Raw genomic sequence first — 21,787 nt, 5'->3', positions numbered from 1 at the left:
GGGAGGCTTATCAGAAGACGAGGCGAAAGGGGGATGGACAATGCAGCTAATCTCCCTCTGCTGCTTTGTGTGCACCTTTCCAAAACGCGCTCCTAGGCCGCCGCCACGTTGCTGATGCTGATGCGAATCTCGCGCCCCCCGATCAGCTAGAAATATTTTGCCACTCTCTTGGACTGTGGAAAGCCGCTCACCGCTATTCTCTACCTTTATTTTTCCACTCTCTTTCTTAGACTATGGAAACCCGCTCAGCGCTATTCTCTACCTTTATTTTGCAGTTTTTTTTATTTTTCCACTCTCTTTCTTAGACTGTGGAAACCCGCTCAGCGCTATTCTCTACCTTTATTTTGCAGTTTTGCGTTTGACGGTTTCTGGCCCGTCTTGAAAGTTTCCACTTAATTTTTCTAATGCATGCTGCGTACCCTTTCTGTGTTATTTTCCACTGTGAGAAATAGGGCTGGTAAGTGCCTGCTACTCAAGCGTTTTTGCTCGACATTCACGGGAAACGAAGCAGGGGAAGGACGTCGAACGGCCCTTGACACGATTTTGCAAACAATGACAACCTCATCACTCTAAAAGGCAAGGCTAGACTTGGAGAGATTCAGCAACCTCAAGGAAAGCAATTTTCTTTTTGCAAGACAGTTTGGAGCTGTAGAACACTGGGTGCCAGGACGCTCTCCCAGGTTCTGAGAAACCGCAGGGTTTTGGTACAAATCCATCATGGTACAATAAGGCGTCGCCTGGAGCATGGATCAGTTGTGTCCAAGACACGCTAGCTCAACTCATTACGAGTTGTGTGATGAATGACCACTGAATACTTGCTTGTTTGGCAGTGAACCAGCGAAAGAACTAGGCTATGGACCAGGCAACGATCAGGTAACACAAGCGGTGCAAAGATGCCCCACTCGGGCATGGACAGCACCTACCCAGAGGAAACTTTAGTTTGCATGGGGAAATGTTGGTTCCAGCAATCAGAAGGCCTGTGTTTCTGGAGACTTTCCCATGCAAAAGCTGTGAGATTTATCTCTTTTGGAAGCCTGCTTGTGACCATGTAACCACATGTATAATGCAGTCACGTCAGTCCTTCCGTAACGAACCAATGTGCAGCTAAAGGACTAAAAAGCGCAAAAAACATGAACGAAGAAGAGACACATACAACACGGACTGGCACTAACCTTCAACTGGTTTAATCAAGGCCAGCGTGTTTTCTTCCGTGTTTTTTGCGCTTTTTAGTCCTCTAGATCACAATGAACGAACTATGTAGCCCAACCCAAAGCTTTAATTCAATATGCATGTTCCTTGCACTACACGGATTTTACGCGCCACCAACATTTGAACCGTGGTGTTGATAGAGGCAAGTCGATAAAGAAAAAAGCTTCTGGCTGACAACTGCACTTCATGCATGTACATAAGTGTCCACCAGCCTCCTTGCAACATCCTGAATCATAACAACATAAACGCAGCCCTCGCACTCATTGGACTGAGTACAAGCGTCCAGACGGAAACTAACTACCAGAAACGAAGTTGCTAGATTTAAATCTATTGCAAACAAAATAACCCACCAATACTCGACAATTCGTAAGTCGATAACCACAATGAAACGAAACGAGGCAGAACTAAAAGCTTCAAGCGATGACCATGGAGGTGTCGTGGGTCTCGTGCCACTGCAAGGGAAAACACCAAAACTGGAAATTTCAAATAGGTAGGTGGATAAAAAGAAAGGGTCGGAGGCGAAGTGCAGGTGCAGAAGTGTAATGGCCTTCCATGGAGAAAGCTAACACGCAAAGCTTGCGAGGCAAGTGCAGGGGTGGGCAAGATACTTCGAAATTGTATCTTCGATACCGATACTCGATACCCTCGAAAATTGTATTTGAGATACCGATACAAGATACAGATGCAAAACTAATCTCCGATACAGATACTGAATACTGTATTTTAGATACCTCGATACATCGCTAAAACCTCATCCGAAGTACTTTAAAATGGGTGTATCTTATTGCTTTAGATTAATTAACAAAGGTATTAGTTGAATTCTTGTGTTTGTTATATTGCGTCTTTTTTTCAAACGTTTACACAAACGTACAAACCTCCGTAAAAATATTGCAGCCAAGAGAGCAGCGAGGTATAAAGATACACGCTATTTCAAATCCACAGAATCTACCAAACCAAAACGTTCTATCTATAATTGAGTTTTAGTCTCCGCAAGTTTTTTTCAGAAACACGGACTATGTGGTGTTAACGAGTTATAGTAGATCGTGTTTTCAGGGAAAGATATTTGTATTGGGAGCTCGCGCTGCCACATCGAAGCATGCTCTGAAGCGCGCGCATGGAGTGGTATCGATTCAATGAAAACGATATACTGAAACTCCCTACTGTCGCTGTCGGGGGCTGAAGCTCGAAAAACAAATACAGGCATTGAAAGAATCAGGAGAGCGTGTTGGTTAAACATTCATGAGGAGGATTTAGAACGCAAGTAAGAAGAAGGGACACACAGAAATATGAGACAGACATGGCAGTCGGTGTCTGTCTCGTTTTCATATTAGTCCCTTGAGTTTACTTGCGTTCTGAATCCTCAAGAAATGACAGACGCTTTTAGATAGACGTACAAGTAGGCAGCAATTTAGCACCATGTTTCCCGTTTTTTCGTTCTGGTCGCTTTATTGTAATATTGTCGCGCAAGAGCTTGCTGCCGTTTTTGCCGCCCTGGCGGTTGAAAAACCCTTCGGTCACGATGGCACCCGTGGGACCGCAGCCTTAAGCAGAAGCATTTGCTCAAAACGCCGGTCTGAAAGTCCGCCACGATGCGGGCGTAAGATTAGCGACGCGAAGGAGAACAGCCGTTCTACAGGAGCCGAGGAGCACGTTGGGGTGTTGTATCTAATGAAGGCGCTTCTCAGAGAAGGGTATGAGCGGAGCATATCGAATTCAACTCGAGGATCTTGCAGGTAGCTCAGGAACTCAAGTTTGACTTGATCTTCCTGACAACTGGGGCTCGTGCCGCAGTGGGCTTCAAAAGAAAAGAATGCATCAGCCGATACGTCAGAGGCTGCAGAGGTTGATGGCGCGCACGCCAAAGGACGCGTGGTATGCTTGGTTGCATTTACAAAGTCAATTACAGCTTTTTCTGTGAGTTGCGGGCCATGCTCGCGGACATCATGAGGTTCTCGTGACAACCACCGCAACTTAAAGTAAGGGTGAAGCACAGCAGCAACAGTCGCTTCATTTGCACTTGGTTTCATTCGCAGAAGCCGTCAAATCTGCGAATGAACCCAGATGTAACCGCATCCAAAAGTGGTCTGCAGTAGACGAAGTCCATACCAGCCTTCTCCTGAAGCTTTGATTTTACGGTAAAAAGCGTTGGCAGCAGCTCCCCGAAGAAGCAATCGGACTGCGCTTGGAGTCGCGTCAGAGCGGAGGCGATGGGCTGCAGGATCTCACAGTACTCGGCAATAAATACTAAGTCTCTTTCTTGGAATGTCTGCAGATTTAGTCCATCGCAGACATCTCGCAGTTTATCCTTCGAGCGAAGGAGGTCTTTCATGCTGTCATACAATGAATTCCAGCGTGTTACGCATGGCGTCTTCAGAGAATGCCCTAGGATGTCCACAATAACTTCAGACGACTTGGGTCTTCGAACGCAGTTCCATAGAGCCGAACACTTTGACATGACCGATGTGTTAGCACGTTCAAAGGACGGTGTCGACAAGGCTGCCTTCGCATCTGAAGTTGCCACAAGACTCAGCATGTGACATGCGCATCGAAGATGACGAGGCAAGTTGATTTCAGCATCGTCCAGGTTGTTGGGTTCGACCATAATTTCAAAGGACAAGTCGGCAGCGACATCATCTGCCAGTTAAAAAAGGAACACATTTAGCCGAAATACTTAAAACAGCACTCAAGATTACATGTTTGGAAACATTTTACGGTGAATAACACATATTCATAGAAACTAAAAGAAAAACAGTTGTGCAATAATCAAAAACACTCTCGTTTGCATTAGCTCCAGTGGCTTCATCTTCAATTATTTGTATTGCGTATCAAAAGAAGAATTATATGTATCACAAAAATTAACCAAGTCAGCTGCACCAGACAAGAGGAAAATTAGAATCGGTGCATAACATGACGGATATTTTTCACACTTCTTGCATTTGTAATCGCACGTTACCCACTTGGGTTTAGGTTATTAAGACAGACGTAAATCAGTCCTTAAAAAATCTGAAAAAATGTTTGATAATAAGAACAGAATTACCCTTACCCTGGTCAGTAATCTCAGAACAAAAGCCGAACTCCCTGAAGGCTTTGGCGAAGTTGCTGGCGTTGTCTGTGACCGTGGCTACGACCTTCTCCCGCGAGATGTCGAAGGACTGCCTAATGTCTTCCAGCATTCCTGCTATCCTGTCGTACGTGTGGCTTCCAGGAAACCTCCTGCAGGCCAGTGCGAGCGACCTCCGAGAAAGGGTGTCAGCATCGATCTAAATAAATATACAAATATTATCATTCATTAGTTACTTAATCATGATTTTCCACAACTTCTACTTTTTAATGTATGTTATAGGAATGGCCTCAGGCACTTCCGGCGACGCCTTCTAGGTAACGAAGGTGCGGAACACGAAAATTGAAATATAAAAGACACCGGCAGCGCTCCGATACGAACCGGCGTCCCTCAGATTATGAATCCGATGTCTTAAACACTGAACTACTAGGGACTTTTTTACGAATCTCTGACCCTCATACTGTGAATCCGATGTCTTAACCACTGTACTACCGCTCTATGAGGAAACCATATGCTTCGATTCACCTTATACGTGGGCGAAGCATAAAATCTACGTGACCTACGCGTTCCACTCCCGCTCGAGCGCTACTTTTGGCAGGGCTTTCTTCCGGAGACGCTGTTTCCAGCAAGCTGATGGAAGCTCCCCAAAATAATGCGTAGACATTCTGTGTTACCACTGCCTTTGCCACGGTAGTGAAGGAAAGGGACACATTTTGTTTTATTCAAAACACAAAGCGCTTACCCAATGAACCGTGACACCCATGAAGCTACGATGGTGAGTGGACCAGATGTCAGCTGTGGTTGCAACATAGCTTTGACCAGACAACTTCTCTCGCGCGTCATCCAGAAACTTTTCCCATTCCTCATCAATTCGTCGACCTAGGGACCGTCGCGACATCACACTAGTCCCTGGGCGCAAGCCTAAAATAGAAAAAGAGACAATGTACAATTATAATGCAGTCTGATTTCGCATAGAATTGAAAGCTCGCTGTATGAAGCCTGGCTCTTCGACTGCCGATAATGAATGCAACCCATCCACAACGAACTTGACGATCAGATTGTCTACTTTAGGCTGAGTCAGTTGACTCCCGGGAGAGCGAAACAGTTTCGTTTGGCGCATTTTGTCAGCAGGGGCGTCGGCCTTTCTCTTGACTGCTTGTTTTCTCCACCCTTCTTTGTACTCATCGAACCTTCTTAGCTCTTGTGGATGCACGCGCTGAAACAAAATAAGTATCGATTAATTATATAGCCGCCACACAAGTAATATCACACAAAGCGTACTTCCGTAAGCTATGCAAATGCAGCGTTTTGATACATAAGACAGCACTGAAAAATTAGATACATATAGATACACTCTGTTCGACTGAATGCATTTCTTGGCATGTTACAAGAAAACAAAAAATCTAATTTATGTTGATTCTGCACCTACCTTTAAGTGAAGCTTGAAATTCGAGGTTGACGAGTAAGCGCCACAGATGGTCGCTTTACAAAACGAACAGGCAGCCTTTACTCTGTCGTCGCTAGATGAAATCACGGTAAAATACTTCCCGTCCAAGATGGCACAGCGAGGAGTATTGTCGTTGTCTGCCATTGCTAGCCCGTCGACGCGGCGGAACAAATAACTTTCAACTCCAAGACTGGGACCGCGATGTGCGCACCATACAGTCGGAAATATCAAGTGAAGTTCCGCGGAAAAGAAAACCAGGGACAGAGCTCAGCCTGGCCGCCTAGCGTTTTGCAGACGGCGCCCTCCTGTCTGGCTCCTGTAGTGCTCTGGGCGGCCGTGCAACCCGGGTTTGCTATAGACACACAAAAAAAAGGACAATGCCCGTGCAGAGATAGCGAAACCGCTCGACTTTCTTTCGATCGTGTTTCTTTGTTTGTTGTTTTAGCCGCGGACACAAGATTTGTTTACTTGATGTTGTCTTTTCGGAGGCCTTCTATGCTCTAGCTTCCCCTGAACAAGAGTGAAAGAAAACGCAGCCTCGATTTAGAAGCGCACTTTTGCAAGTGTCGGGTATTTTTACAATACACGATACTTTCAAAAAGTATCTTCGATACCGATACTTCGATACATGTTTTTCTGGCAAGCGATACCAGATACAAGATACTCAACTGTATCGAAAGATAGTATCGAAGATACATGTATCTTCGATACTGCCCAGCTCTGGGCAAGTGTATGGCTTGCAAAAGTTGTGAGTGGGTGCAAAAGAAATGTGAATTCAGATATACTGTGCTAATTACAAAAGGAAAGCAAACAGAAGAACCGGGAAAATGACTGGCTCACATGGCACAGTGTCTGCATCGGCTTCCATGCAAGGAAGCATAAACAAAAAATTGAAGTCAAGCAAACTGAGCATGTAAAATATAAACAGCGTACAGAATGAAAGCAAATAGACGAAGCACAGACAAAACGAGACACAAAGGATATTCGCATCACAGCTGAGGCTTACATAAGCTTACTTGCAAAGCACACAAACATCCAAATCCAGCGAAAAAAAATTCAGCAAGAGCTCAGTACAAAAGCAAAAGCAATAACAGAAGCTGCACTAAACACAATGAAAGCAAAGCAAAAGAAAATAATGAAAACAGGGACAGCAGTTACCTCAGTTGAGGGGATCTGAAACACTAATTTCTCCGACAAGGTACATATATATACTTGCTGGCGAAGTCCCTGTGTTCAGCTGCCCTAGCTGCGAACCCGCGACTCTTTTCCCGCAGGAACAGTTGCAGCCACGAGAGACAGAACCTCCTGATAAGCTTAGTTTTTTTTATCTCGTGGCACTCTGGCAGCTGAACGCATTGGTTCTATGTGGCCATCCTTGCCGGCAGGCTGTTCAAGATACCCTGCGCACTCATCAAATCTTGGACAAGGCTGCGAAACACGGCTTCACAAATTGCGAAGGTGCGTGCAGCCTCGGACAAAGAAGTCAGTGCGTCTGGAACATAAATTTGGAACTTGATGAGGCTGTTTGCAGGTGCTGTGCAGACTTGAAGGGGTGCAGCAAAGATGTCACACGTGGCATTATTATTAATGACTGTCCTCACCACGTACCCACAGTAATAGTCAAAGGTATTCTCTTCAGGACGTGACATGGTTAATTCTACTTTCTCAAGCAAAGCGTCAGTGGGCAGTACATTTAGGTCTGCGAGGTCTGTCAGGTAGAACCAAGCATCGTCCAGTTCGCATGACCCTGCATTTGGATCCGTTAGGTACTGTGACAAGGTAATAATATCAAGAAACATCTTAAACTCTAAGGTAGTTGGCAAAAGATTGCCCTGTCGTACTACTGAAAACAAGTTTTCGAGGCAACCCTGCGTGAACCGGGATGTCAGAATAAATGAAAGAGTGCCTCTCAATGAGATTCTGCTGCAGGTCCAAAATGGACTTTGTTGAGAGCATCGCACCCGCTTGCACAGGGTTAAACACTCCATCCCCTATTGTCACACCGAGCAACAAACAGGTCCTTAAAATAGCTCAAAATGTCCAGGGTGCCTTGGTAGCGGGCCTCATTCTGTCTACTGATCGTAAGGACCGGGTTCCTACTGCTCATGAGGTTAAACCAATTATTAACATGTTCGAAAAATCAGGCCGTGTTGAGAAATTCCTCGCTCCATCCATGGTTCTCCACCAGGAAGCGAAGGGCGGTGGCCGTTGAGTGACTCTTCACCCGCAGGGCAGCGCTCACCTACAAACAAAGACAACATATAGTTTTAGTCTTTGAAGCCTATGCAATGTTTGGTAAACTCAGCTGACGGGACGAAAACCTTAAGTCTAGAAACTGCACGCTCAGTCAGTCAAAGAACTGCATGAGGGCATATGGAGGTGAAGGTCGATAACTTCCACTTGCATTGTCCACAGAAATGATTTTTTGCGCCTCTTACGAGTTCTTAAGACGCTCTTGAATTTGTTGTCACTTCATGAACACAACACTTTTGCATTTACAGTAACAGTGTTTCTTTGTGATCGATGCCCGCACTGCAGTAAAGCACACACTCCATGGTCAGTTAGGTGGTTGTAGTGCTAAAAATGTCACCGACCTCGATTTAAGAACAACTGTTTGATTTTGTTGAGAACATTTTAAGGGTGACCCAGCTTTTTTATGTGTGATGGCATTTCCAGCCCCCGATTTCTTGCCTTAAGCGTGTCAGTAGAGTCGCCTATTTGCAATACCGGCGGATAGATGGCGGCACATCATTAGGCATCTGATTAATACAGTCAAAGGAATGTTGTAACGCGCCTTTGCAACCGTTTCACTGGTTGACGCCTTACAAATAACGCTTTTCATTTGTCTACTAAAATGTTTTCGCCTCTGCTCCGCACGGAACACTTATATAGTCATCTTCTAAAGGGTCGTTCTTCTGATAGCTCGCAGGTTTTATAGCAGAACGAATTATGGTGAAACCCTGGATGTCAGCAACCAGTGAGCCGACCGACCAACCCGAAATTCCGTTTGCACAGAAAGTGACGTGCCGGAAGGATATGACGTCATTTTCGGAAGTGGCGTCAGTGACGACGTCATGTCAACAGGTGACGTCACCCGTCACATGATTTCAGTGGCGCCAGTGTGACCTTGGGCGCGACGAGCTTTATAACCATGTCGTGCGGCTTCATTCTGAAAGACGCTGAGACGCCACGAAGCGGCAGGCTGAGATGTCGCGCAACGCGTCTGGTCCTTAGTCCCCGTGAATCATTAGACCCGACTAGGAGCTCGGTTGGAACCGTTCGAATATACCTACGAAAAAAAGGCGATGCCAAGCGTACTCGCCGGGCCGCTATGAGTGGGCGCGTCAGTGGCGTCGGAACAGGGGGACTCCGTTTCCCCCTGCCGCCCAGACATTTCAAGCATTAATTATTAACAGTGCTGGGAAACAGCGGCCCGGCGCTCTACCCAAGCACTGTTGGCGTTAGCGTCTATACGAAGAATTGCATAAATTCTTCGTAGAGACGCTAATCAGGGCGGCCTATCTGCTTCAGATACACTCTGACTAGGGACGTCTGTCATCCGCATTGAGTAGCCAGGTTTCACACGGCTACGGAGAGGGATCGCTAAACGTCCGGGTGCTGGCAGCTTCTTAAAAGATAGCTGTGGTAAAAAGCCGTAATTCGATCCTATGTATTGTTTCGCGCCAAACGCGTCTTCGATCTCAAGCAGTATTGTCGAGGCTAGTTAGCGAGGCCTATCTTTGTGAAGTAGCCAGGCAGCGCAGCCGTGTCATTCTGCTGCGCTTGCGTATTCGTTTGATGTCGTGCACAACGCTTGTGGTTCAGCAACGACATGTGAGGTGTCCATCCGCAGCACGTGTCTCTCCTTAACACAATATCTTCAGACGAGACAGTGCAAAGCTTTAGGCTCTCCGCTTCGCGAAAGAATATTGTTGCGATCATTGCGCTCGCCCTCTCATACTCACTGTTGTGCGGTCAGAATATCATAGGATATGTGTCGTCTAATTGATGCAATTCTATCGCAATTCAGCATCATTGGCAGCAAAACATGGAGAGGCATGGCCAAATTTTTTTAACATCCATAATACTGACAATGCAGAAATGAAGTCTTACTCTATAGCTTGCAGGTGAGGCATGTATGCAAGTTATTCTGTTCAATGTTAACAGACTGTTTACGCTTCCCAGAACTCGTATGCTGAGGATATTGTTGCTTGCATTTAATGAGTGGCGCGCAAATCGTTTTTGGCCTCGACCACATCCTTGAGGGTTTGTGTAATCGGGGGATGCTCGAGGCTACTCAGGGGAACCCCTAGGCTACTTAAAACTTGGTTTGAGAGTCAGTTCCATATAAAACAGAAAGGAGACCTGCTCATCACTATGAACGTCTTGCTTACCATCATCTTCTCGAAATGGTTTAGGTCCAGAAGCTCGGGACGCAGCTCGTGGGCCAACTTGAAGGTGAGGTTCCTCTGGAACTCGACAAACTGACGAACCGGCTCGAGTGACACAGTTGAACACGTCAGCCCGTTAGCGGCTACAACGTCTGATGGCATTGTTATCGTCGGACCACGCCCAAGATGCCCATTCAAATTCTTGATAGAGTGAGGAACATCAGCCAGGAAAGCAATCTGCTGCCCAGGCACTTGTGGGTGGGGAATCAAGTTGACGACTCTGCTGTTCCTGCCAGCGTTTACACCGAACAGTTTCCACATCGCGCGGTTGCTGCTTCCCATGTCGCTCGTGACGGCCACAACCTGAAGCCCAACACTATGCCACCGCTCGATCAGAGTCTTCACTTCGGCAGCAACGTCTTCTGCACTGCAGGAGCTGCCTACACCAAAACAAATGTAACAAAAAAGTAAAGATATAGTTCATTACACAGAATCAAAAACTATAACACATACAGAAAGGTGGCAGCTATAAAAAGTATACTGGTGTGTTGCAACCCAGAGCTGTCTGGAAGTTAGGAGAAACAGGCAACAATTAGACCATCCACTTCTCAGAGGTGAAAGACAATACAAGCCAGTTTCCAGGTTTAAAGTATCACAAAACACCGTCTCAAGATTAGTACTTCTCATGATGTGCAGCAACTAAACCAAGAAACTGTAAACAGTACATAAAAAAGAACACGTAAAATAAATCGTAATTAATTTAGTTGCATTTTAATTACTTGTATCAACACAAACATGTTTTTCCCCTTCAGTCTAACCACGTGCCTTGGGCTCATGGGCCCATGTGCCTTGTGCCTGTTCCAGCGGAGCGATGCGGCGTGCCATCACGCCGCTATGAAAATGTCTCGTAATACGCAGACGGGGGGTGAACTGCAAATAATGAATGGTCGATTTCATGTGTTTTCCTATTAACATAATTCAGCTGATAGTCAGCGCTCGTCCTGTGTGTTTCTTCTTCGTCCACGTCTGTTGTTCGCGCTGCGTCCCAAGATGAATTCCCACCAACTCGCCCAACTATCCATTCTTCTAAGTGAAATTGTTCTTTTACAAACAATGCAGTGCAGCTGCATTGTTTGTAAACAATGCAGCTGCATACCCATAACAGCAGGTGGCTGTTCTGGGTGTGCACACAATTTGTAAAAGCTACTAAGTCGGGTCACCTAAAATCTCCACTTTATGAAAGCGTTTCGTTATAGTATGAAATCAAAGCACTCTGAAACATAATTTCTAAACTTTAAGTATGATAAAGGAGATCTTATTAGATAATGCCAAGAGCACATGAAGAAAACATTATTTCCATCCATGTACCCCCCCTCCTCTAGAGCCGTATATAGACTATAGAGAGAGTTTGTGCAATGGGAGGAGCGGACAGAGCCAGGGCGTGCACCAGACGCAGAAAGGGGACTCGACGTGCTCACTTGGCCTACCAGAAGCCGAAAATAATCCCCTAGGGGTGGTGGTAATAAGCGCGTAAGAGTTAAATATAGTGACTCTTCATGGTTGAAAATGTGGTGCACGTGATGGTTCGATTATGATCATGCAAAAAGATGTAAGAATGGAATGTGCCGCTCGAAATCTGTTTTGCTCAGGCGGTGTCCGACCGCTCGGACGGCAGGTTCTCGGCCCTCGGCGTCTGGGGTGTGGATTACATGGATCGATCTGCTAGATTTTTATTTTGCATGACCGTGAACGAAAACTTCCGTGCACCTTATTTTCAGTCACCCAGAGTTACTCCGACGCACTTAGTAATTTTGTTTCTCACGACCACCGCCAGGGTAAGATTGGCGGCTTCTGGCTGGTCAGATTCGAATATGTGAAGGCACCCTGGAACACGCTCAGCCCGCTTTCGACCAATGGCGCCTGATCATTTGCTTACTATACTTCCCAATGTATGGCCAAACTCTCTCTAAATACGGCTCTGCCCCCCCCCCCCCCCCCAACCCCGCCCCCATGCGGCTCTTGAAACATTAACAACTTTGTTTGTGGCTCTTGGGCATCGTCAGTATGGCTACCCCCGTTCTTGGGCTTACCGCGAGGGTTCGGTAAGCAAGGCTTCCAAACCATAGAGACATTTGCTAATATGAATGCCACCATTCGCTAACGTGGCATTCAATGAAATATCGTGGTTTTGTTTTCGTTTACTGAAACATTTTTCGATCACGTGAATGCCTCCTATTATCTTCACAGTCATAACAGTGAGCTTAGAAAAGAAAATGGAAATGCAAAACATAGCCTTCTTTTAACCCTATATTAACGTCTCAACAGAAACTCCTGGTTTTGTTGCGTTACATGCAAGTATACTGAGGACAAACTAGTGCTTGTATGCCTGCAGTGAGATAATCATTCCAATCCAAGGCGTATGTTTTATCTGCTCCCTCATACCAAACCGAGCGAAATGAAAAAGAAACCACGACACCGCTTGATTACACTCAGAACGTTTGTGTAGAGTACAAAGTACTAGTGTTACTACAAAGATATTGCACATGCTAACAACCAACAGGGAGCTTTGAGGCAGATGAGTAGCCCAAGAACAAACTTGCCTTCAAGTCTCCGCCTCAGTGTTTTGAACGATGGCAATGGGAAGGCCCCCTCCAGCGTCAGGTCGTAGCCCGTGCTGTCACAAGCAAATCCCATCTGCAAAGACTTTTTCACAGTCTTGTTGGACCACTTGGATCCCATGTTGCTAGTTCTTGACAAAGCTGCCAGTTGATCCGCAATGAAGGTCTTCCGCAAGTGAGAGTGGAATGTTGCTTCCCTAGTCTTCATCAAAACAGCCTGCCTCACCAAGCGGTGATTCTCATTCTCCAGGTGCGTGATTCTCCTGCTCATCTGGATAAATACATCTTCAGAGAATATAGGCGAAATAAGTGATGGGCATACAGGATGCAGGGTCTTTGTTGAGGTCCCGGTCACTGCTTCCTGGAATCACGGCATGCGAACCAAATGATTATCCACGCCACAACATCACTCCAATCTGTGTGGGTACCATGGGACATACCCTGTTGGTGGAGGCTCTTTCGCTGAATGCTCCTGCGCCAGTCTGGAGCTGCTGCATGGTCCCTGCTGCCTGCTGTAAAGAGTGCGGTGATGTTACCTGAGGGTTTCGCAGGTTCCTTGAAGACAGTTACGTAGCAGATACCGCTGGTTGCTGTGAAAGACACTGTCCGAAGACAGGCCTGCACGGTTCCCCTCGAGGTCCCGGCCGCTGCTTCCTGCAATCGCGGCATGGGAGCAAAACGATGTTCCACGTCGCAAGATCAATCCAAGCTGTGTACAAACCACGGAACATACCCCGCTAGTGGGGGTGGTTCTCATTTGAACCCGTCCGCTTTTCTAGCTTCATGTATATACCTTCTCATTTTAACCCTTCTCAAAACAACTTTTGCATTTCTCCTTTTGACTCTTCTCAAAACAAACTTTCTCATTTTATCCCCTTTCAATCTAAGTTTTACAGATCTCACAAAAACGATCTCATTTTGATCCTTCTTAAAAAACTTGTGCAACGATTTTAACGCTGAAGGAATTTTCATCTTCTGCTTTTGACATTGTTTATCTTGTCACAAAGGACAGAAAACACATTCCCTTGCTTCAAAATGTTGCGATTCCGCAGCGTAATCGCGAGGCTAAAATTAGAATATTTCCCGACCTACAGCCGCTAGCGGCGGCCATGAGGACCACGCGACATGACGTCAATGGGGGACTTCTAAAAAAGATGGGAAGTTGTGCAAATACCTGCTCGATAAGAGGTAACTTTTCTATAAATCTTGTTATTCCAACATAAATATAAATGTGTCAAAAATTATCACCTACAAAACTTTTATTACACGCAGTTCTAGTGGCGCCATCTATCCGAGGTCAACAAAACCGTCAACTCTATCTGCTACCACGAACAGCCGCCGGATGCCAGACCCGGACGAGACTTTCCTCCTTTCACCATGCTGATCGCGCTCCGCAAGAACGTGGCCTCGTGGTCGCGAGCGGGTGAGTTCTCCCTGCTCACTGATGACTCTAAAAAGAAAGTTTCACCGGAACCCGGTGAAACTCGCTCTTTAGAACAGCGCACGTGAGTCGGAAAATGGCAGAGGAGTTGAGAGGTGCCGAAAACCTCAATCTTTGACAATTTTTAAAATAAAAACCAGGACATGCAGGCAAAAGCGGTTTTTGTTCTTTAGTTTAGAAAGGTCGAGACACCAACTCCCAAGTTATTTAAGCAAAGCACCGAAATTGTTGCACAGCTCCTTTAAAGCAGCTATTATTTTATCCCTTCTCAATACGGCTTATTCTTACAGTCCCCAGAAAAAGTTTCGTGATTGGACCCCTCTCAAAACAACTTTTCACTGTTTATCCTTTCTCGCGGCACTTTTTTTTGTTCAGCATACTAATTAATTTATCTTTGTGAATGGAAACGTTTTTGATGCTATTTACCTGGATCGCACTATTCATGCGAACAGGAACGGCACGCACTTGCCAGCTGGGTACTTTGTGCTGGCGGGAAGACTGCCTGAGGATATCGTACATGCAATCAGACATATTTCGTACCGATATCGAGCATGTTCTTTAAAATACCTCGAGCTCCCAGTGGCAGCCTGTCGAGAGTGCCGCTTTCATTTTATCGTGTGGACTGATGTACTGAGAATTTGTACAAAACTGGTAGCACTGGCATTCGTACCTCTGAGCAATGCTTAGCGTGCTTGGGCGTACTTACACCAAAACGGGAGCTCCCTCGCTGTCCGCGTTATTACATCTCTACTTGTCTTCCTTGAAACCACGGGGACAAGTAGAAATGTGCTTCAAAATCGGAATCCTGGAAAAAAGGGTGTTTCGACGAATGAACGACGGGGGATCACGACACAACAATAATCTCATGTGCGAGAGGGTAAATATTAAGTTATTTCCTTAATTGCTTTCGCCAAAAAAGTGAGGCCATAACCGGGATCTATATATAGGGTGTTCCAATTATATCGAACCAAAATTTAAAACTAAATTAAGACTAAGTCGTTTAAGCAAACAGAACTAACGTTCTTAGTAGGTGTCTTGGCAAAGAGCCACAACATTTTTATTTAGCCTAAAAATTCATTGAAGCAAATGAGAAGACCTTTAAAATGCTGATTCAAGGAAAGGCTTAAATGTGAAAGTTGTAGGGAGCATCCGCTCAAGGCGTTTTAGCATATGGTATGCTTTGCCTGCTTTTTATTCCCACCTTCGAAGAGTGCCTATTCGCGGCTCACCTGCGCGCCATTATTGGGCGTTAAAGAATAGCACGTGGTTAGGTGGTACCACATTTCACGGGCATTTTAAAGGCTGGACAAAGACACATACAAGGTTTACTACGATGCAAACAGCTCACTTCCAATTGACAACTCTGCCCTTTAACCAATATTTTAGAAGTTATTCTACGTTAAGTCCTTAGTTATTGTTAATTATTTAATTACATTCAATGAAAAATACTGCTTTATAGTCAAGGCACCTGCTAAGAACAGACACTTGGTTTTAAAGCACTCACTATAACAAGTGGAAGTTCCATGTGTAGCAGAGGGCAGAAGTGAGCTAATAAGACCAGAAAGGTCTCAGACATACTATGCCACTTGGCGACGCAGATTTTTGTACGTGATTTTCTATACAAGACTAGGGCGATCTCTCTGTGCCTTTTCACCATACGTCAGCAAACGAAAGAGGGTACGGCCCCCATGAGCCAATTAGTGCGACGAAAAAAGCGTGTGCACTGTTTCACACAGGCGAAATGCTCACTGACGGCGCAATGTCAGTGGCTCGCCTCGACGATCAAATAGGCTCGTCTGGGAAGCAGCCTTCATTGTTTGCCGAGGTACGCTAAAACGGAGTAGAGTAGCCCATTTTTCTGTCTTTTCGACGGCGTGTCTTACCTCCCCTGTGTTCGTTCTATATAAAACTTGTGAGGGGGAAATTAAACTTTAAAATACCCACGAAATATAAGTATGTTTTTGCTCATCATGATGCCAAAAGCACCTTAATACCTGTTGATCTAGTCAAGGGGTTTTTGAAAGGCTGTGGTGCTCTGCAAACCTGCTGCGATAGAGCCGATTGATAACAGAAACTTTCTGTAAACAAATCTGAAATTTTAGGCGCGTTTGCGGAGAGATTAAAACAGGACCAGTTCAAATGCAAACAGTTCTTTAAGGATAAGTTGAAACGGTAAGGGTCAAAACGAAAAATTCGGGTTTAAATGAGAAAGATTGTAACACAAAGGGAGTCTCGAGAATGTATTGAAACAAGAGAGGTTCAAATGCGAAGACCGTTTTCGGAACAGGCTCACACAAAAAGGGTGGAAACGCGAAGGGCCATGCGAGAACAGGTTGACGCGAGAATGGTCAAACTAAGAAGGGGTCGAAATGAGGAGGGTGCAACCGAGAAGGGGTTAAAATAAGAAGGGTTCAAATGCGAATGGTTTCGTCTTGATTCAACATATACCTGCTGGTGGAAGCTGCCGCTGCATCACAAGGCAGCCTAGTGTGACGAGAGCTTTTTGCGTTCCACTAACAAAAACAACAGGAGAAAGTTTTTACTTGCATTGAACTACAGGTACACTGATCGACTCCACAAAGGTGGGGTTTAAGTTGCATCAGGCTGCAAAACGGATTACTGTTGTATCATGCACTACTGTACAACGGCCACTCGTGATTAAACAAGGTATCATGAGGTTTTAATGTCAATAACACATCCAGTGCACAGTATTTGTTTCCAGTAGTTAGTAACCTGTGCCTTTAAAACCAGAACAGTAGAACAGAAGATTAATTATTTGCTTTCCAACAGTTGCTCTGATAATTACGTGTTTTAAGTTACTCTCATAATCGCACTCCCGATCACCATTTACACTAATGAACCACACCTAATGAAGGTTAATGCGGATTAACTCAAATAAAAGTTGAGTTATCCTTGCCGCAGGTACTCACTTGGCTTCTTGACTGTGAAAAGATGGTGGGAACAGCAGCTGCCTTCAGCCTCCTCCAGCCGTCAAAACACCTTGTCTGATACTGCGAGGGCTCAAAGTGGCCCTTCAGCGAATAACGTTTTTGCCGACGCCAAAAATGGGCATGCAGAAGCTCCAGTCGCAGTATAATTAGCTGATGGGAGGCTCGCGCATTCAAAACACGTCTTAGAATTCCACCGTAACGTACGCAAGGTACAATGCCAAAGGCCTTACCACTCGTCTTTTTTGATGCCGCGAAAGAACACAGTGACGTTTCAAAGGCAACAGACAATTTATCACAAAATAAATACTTCACGGTCTGTGTCAGAGCGATTATTTGCTGCTCTCGCCATGACAATATTAGCAATACCTTACCTAGCAAAGGTGCGTCGAAGCCACGAGGTTTCTCCGCGCCATGTTCTATCCAGCCACAGCTTCCTCCTCCTGGAGGATTTCAGGAGATTAAACAGCCGAACTCCCGCGGAACTTCTATTCGGGCACCCCAGCGCACAGCAACCGCCCATTTTTTTCAAATGAGCGCGTGAACGCCGGCAAGCCCTCTAGTGTACAACTTTTTTTCTTCTTATTTTAGACCACGTGCTCTCGTCGCGCTTGGTAACTACGCACTTTGCTCTTGTTTGGAGCGCAATATGGATGTGACGAAAACCCTACATGCGCCAAGTTTTCAGTCATAAAGAGTAATACTTTTTTACTCTAGCGACGCTAAAACGGATTAAATTAGTCCAGTCGCATTTTCAGTGCTCACGACCACCGCTAGGGGCTATTTAGCGCCTGTGGTTGGCCACGAGGTGGTGAGGTGAAGGCATGGTGTAAGATCCACACTTTAGGTGAGGACACAGCGGGGTTAGAACGCGCGGCCCGGGGAATCGGATAGTGTTCGTTTGACGGGCATCCGAAAGGCTGCATCATTCCGCGGCCACTGTGCCCGGGGCTGACAATAGAGAGTTTTAGGGAACCGTTTTTGCACATCCGATACGGTACGATGGGCCCTCCGGTACGAACTGCGCATGCGCCTGTCTTCTGCGATCTTACCGTAATGCGCTGGTGGAACCGTAAGGGACGACCGGCACGACGAATGGCCGACATGGACAGTCTCGCTTGGTTAGCAAAACGGCTATTTCGCTGGCGTTGAGAGCGTGCCGTGGCTCCAAACATGAATAAAATAAATCGTGGCAGTGCCTGGCAGGAGCGCCATGTGTGACAGCAAGTCCATAAAGTTTGAGTCAGTAAAAAAGAAAAAGAATAAAGAGCAAAACGCTATAGGACTTTTTTAATAGAAATAAATTGGTATTTAGCGTAGCCCAAATTCGTCTGCTAGGTAGCGCAGTGGGTTGGAGCGCCGACCTCTTGAGCTCGTGGAGGAGCGGTAGTGGTGAGTCGAATCCCGCTGCCCCGAAGACTTTTTTTTTTTTTTTCATATTATATATTTTTTTTTATACAAACATTGGATGTGCATTTTGAGCTCTTATCACCCATTTTTTTACAGCTGCTGTTATGACAGGATTATCTGTAGTGGCAAGAGAGTGAGCAACAGCCTTCTGCATCAAGGCTCTGGACACTTTTTAGTTTAAAATTGTTGCATGAATTAAACATTTCTGTACAAATGCTAATCACATATATCCTATAAAACTAGCCCTTTGAATATTGGATGATAGTTTTAATAGGTGCACAGCAGTAAAGTTACAGGTTTTCCTTTATATTTTCTTCGTGGTCGTACCGTACACGGCGCAACGATCGGTACGCGGGCGTACGACCGTGATCGTCTGGTATCTGTACCGTAAGAGAGCAACATGAGCGCCGCATCTACCTCCGTCCCTCCGCCTCCTCCTCGCAAGCGGTTTACAGCAGAAGACAACATCTTTCTACTTCGGAAGGTGCTAGGATCTACTCCTTTTTCACTCCAGCACTTTGGAATGACGCAGCGTTGAAAAAGAACTCGTTGCGAGGAGCGAAGGAACGGATTGGACCTCCTCGTAAATAAAAATAGAGATTTGAGACGTACTGAAAGGTACGTCATTCCAAAAATATACACACTGTATGGAAAGAAAAACAGAAACATTCCTTCCTTATTTAACGAACTCCCAGAGTCCCTAATGAATATAGAATCCACTAGGGTACTAAAAAGGAAACTAAGGAATTGGTGTCAAGCATCTGAGCTGTAGATATCGTAGCCTGACCGTTGGAGATATTTCGTACTTTTATTTCATGGTTGCGTGAGTAGACTTGGCTATAAACACCTATATTTCATGCTCTAAAGTGTTCCTTTTTCTATTTATTTGTGCTGCTAATTTTGTGTCCCTTTCATCTTTTTTTTTTTTTTTTTTGTGCTGCGGAGTGTTTTTTTTTTGTTTTTTTTTTGTAACAACATGTATTCTAGTTGGTCGCCTGGCCCCACATACAAGCAGAATGCTGCTTTTGTGGGCCAGCTCTTTATTTTGTATGACTTCATCTTAAAATAAAAATTTAATTAAATTGAAAATTGAATTAAAATTTGAATTGAAAATTGAATTGAATTAGCTTTGTACAAGAAAAATAACCGCATCAACTTGAGAATCAGTATATTTTGGTTATTTTTGTATTTTCTTCGAGATTTAATATTTCTAGTTTTATTTGTCCATAGCTTTCTTAATACTCGATCCTGCATTGGGCCTCGAGGGAAAGAGACTGGATCGCTAGCAGACGACTTCGAATGTTGATGATAAGCGTGCGCGAGCGTGTTCTTGTGCCAAATCGAGTTTGATTTCGGCAACGTTTCAGCATATCAGGACGTGGTTGGTGTAAACATCATATTTGGTTGATGTAAAACACCAAAGCTTGCCCGCTGAGAACGCATGATTTATTATAAAACAAGTTACCATGTACGGTCGAGGCATTATTTTATTCCCCAAGTATATAAATCTGGTAAACTGAAGGAAAAAAAAACCCAAAATACGCTGGCACATCATTCGTGGTATCCGCACATCATTCCTGGTATCACAACTTTTTTGTTTACTCAAAAGCTACGCCAAGTTGAATTTCCTATGCCTTGCCGCTAACAAGCGCCTTCTCTTAGTGTATCGGTGCTCGGTGGCACCCGAAAGAAATGCGACTGACTCCGTGTCACGACAAACCAAAAAGAATGTTTATTCCTTCGTGCCCCTGTAACAAGTCATGAGTCCCACGGCACGCGCGTGCGTGCCTCGCTTATAGAAAGCGGGAAGTTCAAAAGAGACTCACGCCACACTTAGTGCGCAGACAGTCGTACAAAATCACTTTTTCTAAATTGCTTTCGCTGAATAGAGCCAACTCTAAGTCATGGTCAAAAAGATCGAGCGCCATTGTTGTCGGAAAGCTCGTCTGCTTCTTTAGCAGACGAACATTTCAGAACTTCGCTGTGCTATAGGGGCGACACGCCGTGGTGCGCCAGGCTTTGTATTACGGAAGCGCATTCATTCCAGTAAAAAAACGAGACGAACTATAAGTGGGTATACAATATTTTAGGTTCTCTATATATTTAGGGTGCGATCTTTATTTACTTTAGTTTCTGCGATTTGTACAAACACACGCAAATTTGTCTTTTCTCGATGAGACGGATGCAGGTTTCCGTTGCCAGGGGGCGCGACCTGTACCGATCGTCTGCTCTCGTCTGCAAATACGGTTCCCACAAAGCCGTTTCAGGGCACACGATCGGTCCACACGCCCGATCCAAGGTATCGGTCGTTTTTGTTTATCGATCGTATTTTGTTTCGGTTCCCTAAAACTCTCTATTGTCGCCGGCGGCCAAACGGCGAAAGTCTGTGAGACCGAAAAAATTATCTCGTTGCCATGACACCCCGGTACACCGTGGTCTTTGTGCACGTACGACAACCTCGCTGGAGCTAGCTCTGCGCGTGCGGTACATGAGGCGGCACGAGCCGTCTTGTGCGTGGCCACGGGTCGACGAGTCACCCGCCGGCGCCGCTTGAAACCATAGTGAGAGAGAGTGAAGAACGAACTTTATCGGGCACGTCGCAAGGAGCGCGCTGTCCTCACCATTTATCTTGCACCGTGGGTGAAGGTGAGAGAAGAGGTGGGGGGCGTAGGCGTCATTTGGCCAAGTAGTGAACAAGAGTGGCTTCGGTTGTCGGAAGACTGTCGAGAACACATATGGGTGCAGTGTAAAATAGATAACATACCAACTGCTGTATGCATTATTTGTGTTTCTGTGGGAAGCAAGCGTGAAGAAGAGAACAATACCATCCTTGGAGTGCATTCGTCGAGATATACATAACTTAGATCGTGGTCTCTCTGTGCTTATAATGAAAGACTTTAACGGCCATCTGGTTGAGTTCGACACACGGGACGACCACAACGGCACGATGATGAGACATCTGGCGGATTATTTCGAATTGGAAATTTTTAATTTAAGAGAAGATTGTGAGGGACAGTCTACCTGGGCAGTGCGAGACCTCCAAACATGCATTGACTACGCGCTCGCTTCCAAAAGGCTAGGTAGTCGGCTTTAAAAAAATGATCGTCGATAAGGAGGGAGAGTGGAGGGTTGGTAGCGACAACAACAGCATTTTCCTGGACTTCCGTGCAATTAAGAAAACACGGTATCTTTCACATCGCAAAAGTACGATACACCTACGAGAGGAGGACATGGACGCTGTCGCGAAGACATTTGACGAAAG

General features: G+C 45.5%; 1 protein-coding gene and 1 pseudogene across 1 annotated transcript; both read right to left on the bottom strand.

Annotated features, from left to right (window-relative positions):
• Positions 1-2,654: 2,654 nt before the first annotated feature.
• LOC115316426 lies at positions 2,655-5,357 on the bottom strand (annotated as a pseudogene).
• A 2,500-nt stretch (positions 5,358-7,857) lies between these two features.
• Positions 7,858-12,847, bottom strand: LOC121836592. Its single transcript, XM_042291531.1, has 3 exons — positions 12,709-12,847; positions 10,112-10,548; positions 7,858-7,959 (listed from the first exon to the last, which is right to left on the bottom strand). The coding sequence occupies exons 1-3, from the start codon at positions 12,845-12,847 to the stop codon at positions 7,858-7,860; spliced, it is 678 nt and encodes a 225-aa protein (XP_042147465.1).
• Between the last annotated feature and the right edge of the window lie 8,940 nt (positions 12,848-21,787).

The sequence above is a fragment of the Ixodes scapularis genome, unplaced genomic scaffold (genome assembly GCF_016920785.2).
Source record: "Ixodes scapularis isolate PalLabHiFi unplaced genomic scaffold, ASM1692078v2 PGA_scaffold2__306_contigs__length_199485367, whole genome shotgun sequence".
NCBI lineage: Eukaryota > Metazoa > Arthropoda > Arachnida > Ixodida > Ixodidae > Ixodes > Ixodes scapularis.
The sequence above is the reverse complement of the archived record's forward strand: the minus strand, read 5'-3'. Positions and strand labels throughout refer to the sequence as shown.